The 12,029-nt window shown below is 28.3% G+C and overlaps 1 protein-coding gene across 1 annotated transcript in view; it reads left to right on the top strand.

Annotated features, from left to right (window-relative positions):
- Positions 1-675, top strand: part of LOC107883302 — a 1,865-nt gene extending 1,190 nt beyond the window's left edge. Inside the window, exons 3-4 of the mRNA XM_016803027.2 lie at positions 426-539; positions 619-675. Of these exons, the coding sequence (XP_016658516.1) occupies positions 426-539; positions 619-675 (171 nt within the window). The remainder of the gene's footprint in view (positions 1-425; positions 540-618) is intronic.
- Positions 676-12,029: the final 11,354 nt, after the last annotated feature.

Consider the following 12,029-nt stretch of genomic DNA (forward strand, 5'->3'; position numbering starts at 1 on the left):
ACTATGTGTACAAACACTAAAAGGTGAATTATTTTTAATTAAAAAAAATGAAAATTTGCTATTGTTTACGACGAATGATAACTGTAAATATTTAAGCGAATCTATTTGCTGGTTAGCAGATGGAACATTCAAGGCTTGCCCTCAAATTTTCGAACAAATGTATGTTATTCACGGATCAATTAAACGCGGAACCGATGAAATTTTCGTACCATTAGTATTTGCTCTGATGAATGGTAAAAGTGAAGAGTATTAATTATAATCAAGTATTTTTTTTATTAAATGAATTTTGCCTCGAAAACAATATTAATATTACACAAACTAATGACTTGGAAATAATAACAAACTTTGAAAAAGCGGCCATAAATTCTTTAACTGAAAATTTTCCCCAAGCAACTCATTCAACATGTTTTTTCCATTTATGCCAGAGTATTTATAGAAAAATTCAAAATATTGGGTTATTGACGAAATATGCAAATGATCCTGAGTTCAATTTTCTTGCTAGACATTTACCTGCGATGGCCTTTTTACCAGTTGATAGGGTTTTTATTATATTATTGTAATTTGCATAGATTTTATTTTATTGTATTTATTTCTATATCTTAACATTTAATATTTTAGGTTCAGGAAGGTTGGGGCCATAATCAAACCATTATTTGGGTTAATTTTAAAATTTAAAATTTTAATTACTTACTATATTATATTATTTATACTAATACTTATAAGTTATACTAGTATTTAGAACTACCAATTATTTTAATATTTTATAACAACTTTTTTCTACGTTATAATACCTACTTAAATTAATTTTATATAATAATTTATGTTTTTTTTTAAAAATAATTAACACATAATATATATTTTTCGACCATGACATATTTCGATTATTTGCATTTTCGATATTATATTTTTCGATCAAAAAAGTGTTTGACCAGATACCTTTTCGATCACTTTTTTTCGATCACTAGACTTTTGGTCACTAGATTTTCGGCCAGACAACCCCCACCCCATATATTGTGCGATAACATAGGATTAAATGATATTATATTAATTCAATCAGTGACCTTTTCCCGGTTAAGGTACCTTATCGAGTTTCGCAAACCAAATACCTACTGTATAGAGAGTGAATTTTTTTTTTATCATCCTGACATATTGTTACGTTAAAAGCTTCAATTTTACTCAGCATCCTCGGCTAAACATGTAGGTACTTCTCGAAAGCTTTTTGCAAAAAATCTATTCGTTTATAAAGCCATGACAGTAACTTTCATTCCCTTTATTCTAAAATACAATCAACGTGCAGTGTACTTACACGTCACAATATAATGAGTATACATATTACATAAAGGAATATTTTTTTCCTCACTCTTGCAAATCGACAAGCTTGCTCTTTAAATGAAAAATGGTTTTTATTTAGTTCAAAGACATGTACACATATTAGATATTCATATACTATTTGAAGCAAAACATATTATGTTTATGATTTAGTGATATGGTTGGTTAAATAACGAAATATTACCATGCACGTGTTCAATGCTGTGGGAAATTGCAAGCACAATAGAATTTTTAAAAAGTTTTAAAATACATTTAAATACCTACTTCAGAAGAAAATAAATTCTGGTTGTAGAAACGATAAAAGTTTAAACATTTAAAATATTTATCAATAAATTGTAATAACATATTAAAGAATAAAGAAACCTAACAAACCATGGAACATAATTAGGTAAGGAACTAAAACTTGACGGGAATTATTATGCTCAAATTGCCGCAATTATATATAAAAAATTGCAGTCTTTAGATTCTTCATTGTATGCAGAAAATATGTTTTTCTTAACTACTAATTGGTTAACGATATAGAATAACATATATTTATTAAAATTATTATGTTAATAATAGTAAATAATATTGTTAAAAAATACCTTAAGACTCATTTTACGTATTTCATTACATCAAATGTAATTACCAAGCGCAGTACACCACTACCTATGCAAAAAAATCATAAGGAGATTCTATAATGACTGTTTTTTTTTTTTAACAAAAATATATAATCATATAAATATAAATTAAATATATAACATTATAACCTATCTCTTTTGTCCGTTGTAACGACAGAACTAGTGATGCGACAAAAAAATATGAAAACATAATTAAATTCGTTAAAAACTTACTTAAGATCGATCATTTCACTTTTTTAAATTTTACTCTTATTCAAAAAATTAAAAAAAACAGACACATGTTCAAATAGTAATTATATCTATATGGGACATTGGAAAAAAAATCCAATAATTATGATGTTCGATTTCAAGTAAGCTTCATAACGAATTTAATTATATTTTCATATTCCTTATGCGGTACAAAATGTCGGATGAAAGAAATAGGGTTTTTAATGAAGAATATTATTATTTGATGACTACAGGTTGGTGATAAGTGCGTGCGCCATGTCTTTAGTGCTACAGTCACGCACGCTAACTTATTACGCCATACACTCCACACGCACGCACGCGCTAAGAGGATTGCCTATATTGAACTCCTTAAAAACCTTTTCGGTATTGAATACCCTTAAATGTGACTTTAGAAATTGAATACACTATTATACACATGTCACATAATAATATTATAGTATTCTATAAACGCTATACAGTTTACGACATTCAACAATACATACCATTTTTGTACTTCCCACAGTATATTATATTATAAATATTAAATATATTAACGATTTGTCTTTATGTTGTTGACTGTTGTATTACATAACTTATATAAATCAATAGGTTTCATATTATTTTAGTAGATATCGTTAAACAAACATGACGTGAATCCGTATTTAATTAATTAAATAATTATATTATAATAATTCATATTATATGACATTAAATTAAATATTTTGTGTTTAATGTAAAACAGTATAAAGTATTAAGTATGTATTTATTAACAGTGTAATGTAACTACAAGTTGAAAATTACTAAAATAGTTGTGTACCTATTAATAATAATTACTATTATAAACAGCAAAAGGATTTTAATAATTTGGTGTTAGCGAGTTTAATTTTATAATTTATTCATCGTAGAAAAATATTATTATAAAAATACAAATAACAAACACACATTATGTAATTGCATTCACCAGAAAAATATTTTGGGGTCAAACCGTTGTCGGTTAGACCATTGCTGTTAATAAATAAATCATAATTTATTATAATATTATTCCATATGCACACATTTGGGTGAAACGTGATTTTTTTAAATGGTGTTTATTCCTCAATTAGTCGTTCTTATCTCGGAAATATCGACTTTGATGATGGTTTTGTTGACTACAATTTGTTAGTCTTATCATTGTGGTTTGTGACCGTAGAGTATCGTCTATCGTCTATCGTCTATTGTCCGCACTATAATAATTACCATGGCAAACCAAATAATAGAAGATTAACAATTATTATACGATACGATCTGCGAGTGCGTCATTTGAGTATTTTTATTCTTGCATTCTTCAAAATAAAATCACAATAATTGTACCACACTTTCGGGTCGTGGCAGATTATAATTGCAGAGATCGCGGGAAAAAGAAACGAACTGTAGTTAACAATAAGAACATACCTGTATAAGAACATAAAATAAAAAAAGGTCGACAGTTATTTTAAGAACGTTCAATATTGTCGGCTTAATTAAAATAATTATAGAGATTAATGGGTTCAAAGAAAAATCTTAATAGTGATAAATAGATACTAAAAAATTTCCAACGGATTTTATGCACGTAGATTGTAGGTATTTATATATTTTAGGGAGGGTGAAGAAATCGTATCAATATATTTTAATTTAAAACACAAGTACGTTATGTACGTTTTTGATTTCCGCTAAATTATTGTTACATCATTTTATTACGATGATAAACATTTTACATTGGGCAAACGAATCAGAATTTATAATTTTAATGCAATGAAATGTTGGCATGAAAATGTTATACACGGCACTACACGCACAATACAAAAAGGCAGAGTCATACTTTGAGAAAACTCGGGACTCTGAAGTCGAGATATTGAATAAGGCAATAATCATGAACTGTTTTGTACAGACATATTTCCACCGACCAAACAATAATTAACGATTCCGTACAGTTTCTCTCCATTCCAACATTGAATTGCATGCCTGCAATTACTTGCAGTACTTTCATGATTTCTTGCACTTATATTTTCCATTTTAACTACTTACATTTTTTTTATAAGGATGTACACAGTGACTGTGCAATATTTACAGTATTCCTTATTATAAAAAAAAAAAAAAACGCCGATATTACGTAGTGATGACGAAGCGTTATCCTAAAAGTGGGAAGCACATTTTCGTCAACGCTTGAAAGGGGAGGAAGCGACGATACACCATGATATCACACGGTTGTCGAGGACCGTCAAAAGTCATCCCAGCCGAGGTGCCTACCTATATGATTATCGCGAGCCACGATATATTTCAGGTGGTTGTGCATGTGAACATACGAATGATTACAGCTAACTGCCCAATAGGTCTTCTGCAATGTTTATCCTACATAATAATACGTTATACCTACCGTACTGCTCACTTTGTATACGTATAGTACATAGCCTGACAATAGAAAACGCGATAAATATTCGTTGGTTCGATTCCCACTGTGCAGTGCAGCATCGTGATTGTAAACGCGTTTTACTGTATAATAAGTGTTATCAAAATACAAAACTGACAAACTGCTTAAGTATTTTGTAATTTATATTATAAATTATATTGTATACACATAAAAAATGGTTGCATTCAATCACAAAATGTTTTCTGAGTGCAAGCACCGGTCGGTGTCATTAGTTCCCGGAAGGGTGACCACCCGGGTTTTTAGTAACAAACTGACAAATCCTTGCCACAGATACACACATATGCCAATCCAACTGTATCCCCCAAACAGCTAATGGCCATAGTTTCCGATCAATAATAATAAAAAAAAAAATATGTAAATACCTATTATACTATATATTGTAGGCATATAGGTATAATAGTATGTAATTAAAGGTAAAATATTATTTTAATGTGATATTACGTTGGAATGTGATTGATGTAGAATCAAAATACACTTTTAAGTAGTTTCAACATTACCTATAATAATCATCCGGTGTTTGTAAATCGTACATATTATCGATGACATAGTGTACACATGTTGTAAGTGCAAAATTCTGAAAAACGAGTTTTTTGCATGGTTGTCTAGTTAACAACTTTCTACATATTGTGTACAAATGTTGTAAGTGTATAATAAATATTTAGTCTGCTAGAGGTCGGCGCGTTTGTTGTAGTGCATGTAATTTTCGTGAAATAAAATCACAATTATCGTTCTCCTGAACAATTACAAAAATGTCACTTACAACATGTGTACACTATGCCATCGTTATATTGTATTTGTGTATACTGTATACAATATACACGTATAAATTAGTAATTCCATCTCATAAAACAGAAAATTTATTATTTAGACCTCAAGTAATTACACAATAATATGGATAATTTTTCCTGACATTTTATTAATACGAGGAATTTGTACAACATGTACAATGTACATAGGACATGGACACATCGACAAACGGTATACCAAATTGAATTTAGTTGTTACTCGGAGGGGGTAGACAATGCTCAGTACCTATAGGGACTTAAAAAATAATTCAAAAAAACTAAAAAAATTATAGAAAAACAGGATTATTTAAGCAATAGGTACCAATTTTTTACAACTTCAGTTTTGCTATTTTTTAAAAATATTTTACCTTTTTTTGACCTATTTATAGACATTTTAAATTGTCTACTCTCTTTAGTTTTATTTTCGTTTTATATCGATTTATATTTTTCCAAACTAAAAAGCTTGATGAATTGGTTCATACAATATTCTTACTAGAATTAAAAAATAATATTACTGTAAATTGTAGGTTAACAAATTTTCATTAGCATTTGTACAGTTCAAATGTTGCAGACACATTGGATATCCAAACGTATTATATCGGTTTATCCTCAAATGGTTTTTATTATTTATATTAATCCGTAGGAGTTTGAAAATTGAAACTTTTCACCATTACATATATTGTTATTTTCTGTACACTATGAAACAAAATATTCAGACTATTTTTAAGCCATATATTTACACCGTTCCACTGTATGTCGAGATTGATTTTTAAATTATAACAATAATACACGATAACATATTTTTTTTTTTTTTATTCATGGTACAGCTTCAACTGCTAAGGTTATTAGCTTGCATAACATATTATAATATAATATATATAAATATGTGATTTGTTTAACGTACCTTGCAATTACTAATAGTAATATAAATAAATAATAAAATATTAAAATATCCTTAGAAACAGAGGTTTACACAGCTTCCCAGGTCAGAATAATTTTTTGTGTGGAATTATTTATCAATGAATTTGGATTAAACACATTAAATTATACAGGGATCTACTCAATTATTAAGATTTGCATTAGAGCCCTACTCTACAGTCGAGTGATTTCCCCGGTTTTTGTAATATTGTTGATAGATATATTAAACTTGATTTATAATTGAATTCTGTATATTATGCTGTAATTTATTAATCGTGTATAATTAAAGTAATACACACCTAAAGTTCTAAACACATTCAAACGTCATACTGTATAATATATTAAAGTACATAACACACACGTTTAAAAATTAAAACTCTCTTGTAGAGTACCTAGCAAACAAAAGCCACAATAAATGATCTAAATATTTTAATCGTTTCTCTCGTCCTAGTATATTATATTATGTTGCTTTACTAATCAACAAACAAGGTTAAAGTGAACGAATCAAATCAAGTAGGTACTTACTTAACATATACAAACGTATTTACTATTTTGTATATTATGTAGGACCCTGAACTGTGGTTAATTAGAATAACGTACCCTTCAACTATGGAGCTTACAAAATACATCCTATACCATATAACTTATAAGGTAACCTATGGATTTATGTATAATAAGTAATAACAGTATTTCAGTTTGAACATGCAAAGCCATGATATTACGTCGTAGAAGCCACTGATAATGAAGTAACTGACTGCATATTTAAAAAAATTATAAATTTATTCTCAAATTGGTGTATTAGTTATGTTTATTGTTTATAGTATCACTATACTTTCCTAAATCCTAAATAAAGAAGTTTAACTAAGAAACATATGTTAATAAATGAAAAGACCTAACTACTTATAAGTAGGTACTTACCTAAAACTATTTATATATTTTCAATATACCTGTAATAATGTTTAACAATGTTTAAGTAGAATAATTAGGCTGCTTTCTTGAGATAACAAATTATCAAAATAAGTCTGAATAAAGTTTAATAATAGGTACTAATGATAATTTTAAATACAATTTAAATAATAGACAGGTTAGAAAATGCAAAAAAAAAATATTCAATTTTTAATGAGGATTATAAAAAAAAATCAATGTTTAATTAATTAATTCATTGAAAAGGTGTACCTACACACTTAACCAAAGGTTAACTAGTTAAAAAGTTAATTTAATTTTTACTTTTTTTACTTTTTCCTTTTAACTCAACTAGTTAGTTAATGTTTTCTAAATCAACTTATTAACGTAACTAGTTTAATTTACGGTTAAAATAGCTTAGCTTTTCTCAGTTGATTTAAAAATAATGCATCAAGTTAAAATGTTTTGGACATTTTTCATTTTTGTGGATTCAATGGTTTTATGCTTAACTATTTATATAAAAACAAAAATATGACAAGTATTTCTGTTATCTCTAATTGATATGTGTATTTATTCAAATATTTAATAATCAAGTAAATGTATAAGTGTATTTTGCATACACTGGAAATTATGATAAAATTTCAATAAGTTGATTATTATAATTTAGAAAATTAGAAAGAATACAGTACCTAACTCTTTGCGTGAGAGTAGATTAAATTTTTTTAAACTGAGTTAAGTTAAATATTTTTTTTCCATATTAACTTTTAACTTATCGTGTTAAATTCATTATTTGTAAACTGTTTACTTCTAACTTATCGATCTTGTGTTGTCTTAACTTAACTTCAGTTAATTATTTTCATAAACTTTCTACCTTTGCATTTAGCGACTATGATATTGCTAATTTGATTGTCATTATATTATTAATATTATTCAGCTTTTAATAATTATTAATGACATTAGTAATAACAGTGACTTTTGAAAACAAATATTATGAATGTGCTGACTTGATAGACTATTAAAACTTAAAACTGCAATTCCTCTTTTCTGGAACCAGCTGCTATCAATTGATTTTCCAGGCTAATTTGGAAACAGTCTAAACGAAACTCATTGTCACACTACGTGATTATCTTAGCTTAACATTAACCAATAAACAATGTCTTCCAAAACGAGAGAAATAAAATATATAATAAAACCACCTATTATATTAGCGGCGTCCGGGTGACTTATATTATCGATTCCCTAGTGGACGAGAAAAGCCAAAAGGGGGGGGGGGGGAGAAAACACTCCAGTTGGCCTGGCCCCAAAAGTAGATCGTATTGTGACATTTTGAACTCGTTAAGCTACTTTTTCGTTTTCCTGTTATATATTTTTCTTCGTCTTACGAGTCATGTGACAGTGACTTTTCGACGTGACTAAAATACCGTTGACAGCTGTGTGACCAAGAGAGTAAGAAATATAAAGTTCAAGGGTGTTGGGTATAAACAAGTGAGATGATAGTATGGAAAAATGAGATACAACTATATAAAAGTTTTTGGTAAAATGACAGTAACGACGGTCAAAACGGAAGGAAATTCAATCGAATGATATGACTCTGGCTGACAGGTTTTGTTGAGTACAATATACTGCAGAAATAGTATTATATATAGCCTTGTACAGCTATCAATCTAAAACCAAAGTCTATACATAAGCTAATTATAGTTGATTTAATCAATAACATTAAAAATCTTTTAGTGTCTCATTCAATTTGAGTCATGAGATCTGTACCTACCTATTAGTTATTTACTTATACTTAGTTAAAAACTGTGTTTGATAAAACGGAAATATAAAAATAACAATAGGTACATTAAATACATGTCTACAGAATATAATAATATATTATCAAAATATCAACCTTACTCACAGATATATTAATTAACTGTATCAAAATGAAGAAAAAAGGACATCGTTGTTTTACTGTATACAGCAATTGTTCAATAATTGTTTTCATCCAGAATTTATTGATTATATAATAATTGGACTATTTACAGAATATGTACCAAGTACAATATTTTGTACATTTGTTATAGACTATAGTCATTACATTATTATGATGTTTTACAAGTTGTACAGTCGCCAGGCATTTGAGTAGAGTTCTTTTTTTTAACTTCTCCGATATATTTCCCCTTTAATTTGTAAATTATCTTTTGTTCGACCATACTTTAAACAAGAATTTTATCCTTTTTTTCAGTAGACATATTTTATCAGTGTAACGAATTCTGAACTGATAATATTAAAATTAACACGAAAACAAAATTTGAGATGTTACGTTTAAATGAATAGAACTATAATATTATTATATTAATATTATTAATTATTGTTTTTCAAGTTAACCTATTATTAAGTGATATTTTAGATAGAAATTCAAGAATTATATTAAGAACATTTATCCGTTATACGAAGCTACTTACTAGAGTTTCTTTTTAGCAATATCGTGTACATTAATCGAATTTCAAAATTGTTTTAATTATTATCGCTCCTACGTCTTCCACGTGTAACGTTGTATGTGATTTCACGACATCATGCTACTCTTTGACATCCTCTCCCGGGACTCTGTCAATGGATAATGTATGTACGTAGGTACTATAAAATCCGTTGAATGTCGATTCGTTTTTTATTGTGTTCCCAGAGCCAGGCCCATCCATGCACTTATAAAAAAGCTTTTGTCTTCTCGATTACGATTAGGACGATTAGGTAGACTGCGAACTATACGTCCTGTGGCTGTGCATGTATAATTTATTTTTCTGCGTTGACGTTGAGTTTTTTATTTTTATATTTTTACTTATACGTTTAGCCTCAAGCCAATGCACACTGTCTCGATGGGTCCATTATGTTAATTTTATGTATTATGTACTAGCAAGAAAGAGAGAGACATAGTGAGATGTAAAAAGAACCTATGAAGGGAGTGGTCGTGTCATAAATTTAAAAAAATCTTATCTGCTCGTGATGTGCGTGGGCTCCCGTTGAGCTAGAGAAAAAAAAATACTAATCGGACTAAAGTAATGTTGGCTGTATACCGGAGTGCCCGAGTACATTATATGAATATTCAAATGTTGTAATTTTTGTAATGTTGTAACTGTGCGCCATTGTCGAGTTGTTATAATCTCTGGTTTTTTTTTTCTAATAAATATTAGTAACTAAGTTTTTTTTTCTGTAAAAAAACAAAATAATTATGATTTAGTTCAGTATAATTATAAATTGTTGCTATGATGGTTATAAATGTTAATACACAATTTAGAAATGGTAACATAACAATAATATTAATAGCTGTAAGCTTAAGCCAGAATTCACTTAGCGCTATCAAAGATCGAAAAAAAGCGCTGTGTGCAATAATCATTGGGTGATTTAATTTTAGTTATTCAAAGCTCAAGTTATATATTATAATATCATTATAATATTAAGGTACCTACATATACGTGTTATTTATTTACCCAGCTAGTGCTTATTGTATACATTTTTTTAAGTTTATTGTAATGCATATTATAATATATAGCTAGGTAGTTAAAATAAATGTCAAATGGTGTACGGTTTTTATCATGTTTAGTTTTTTACACAATGTATAATGACAGACGACTTTATACGGTAGGTAATGCAAAATTTAATTTCATCGTTTTTTTTTTTTTTTATTTGACTGTATTATTTGATCTTCGCGTGTACAGTTTATAATGGATACAATAATTGTTGAACTGCAGTGAAGGTATATTAATATATTTTATTCTCTTTACATTCTTCCAACCGATCGTAAATGTCGGTAGTCGGTACCATATTGCCGTATTGTGGACAATCTGAGTCGTGAAGGAAGTTGCATTAGAAAAACAATCACCAAGAATTATATATTATATAGGTACACACATTGATTATACATAGTATGGTATACACAACATACCTATATACACCGAGTACGTTTTAACACCACAACGCAATCCCTTGTGCCATAGCCACTCTCCCGCGTTTAGGTATAAGGTATGATAAAACATTATTTTATAATATTATGTCTACCTATATATTGTGTAACCTATAGTTTGAGTGAGCGGTAGCTGCATGGTGAGTTGATCGTTCACACGCGGCACAAAATCAAAAGCAACAGCGATAGTATAATATGTTGTATTTGTACATAGTATATATATTATAATATTGTCATATAGAATTGTATTATACTATGTACATAAAGCTGCAGCAGCTATCCAGACACCGCGTGGACACACTATTTTATTATTATAATGGTTTGTCACTTTGTCGATTTCAAAGTAACTATTTACTTTTCGGTTTTCCTATACACTATTTCTACTGCTGTATGCTGCGATCGCTTTTAACCGCACTTCAATCTTCTTTTCAACTTGAACGATGTGTTGTTACGTCGTGACTTTTTTATGGTCGTGAATCGTGATTGTTATTTTCTTAAGACCACTGCGTAAAAAGTATAAATTGAAATATTATTTTGCATACCACACAGTATTGGAGTGGGATGCAAAATTATGGTTTCCTTCTGTGGTAAAAATTACAGATATATATATAATTTTATAGTAGATACTAAAATATACTAGATTTAAAAAATGTCTCAATCTTTATGAACCAATATTTCAAATAAGGATTTGTTCAATACTCTATTATATCGTCCAAAAAGGCATTCAGCTATTTATTTATAATTGCTTGTACAGTTTATAATGTTTTCAGTAGATACATTTTATTTAATTTTATAAATAAAAATTAATTATTCAGTGTAGGTAATTATTATTATTATTATTATTATTCATTTTAATATTTATAAAAGGTTTATTGACTGTT

Source organism: Acyrthosiphon pisum, chromosome A2 (assembly GCF_005508785.2).
Source record: "Acyrthosiphon pisum isolate AL4f chromosome A2, pea_aphid_22Mar2018_4r6ur, whole genome shotgun sequence".
NCBI lineage: Eukaryota > Metazoa > Arthropoda > Insecta > Hemiptera > Aphididae > Acyrthosiphon > Acyrthosiphon pisum.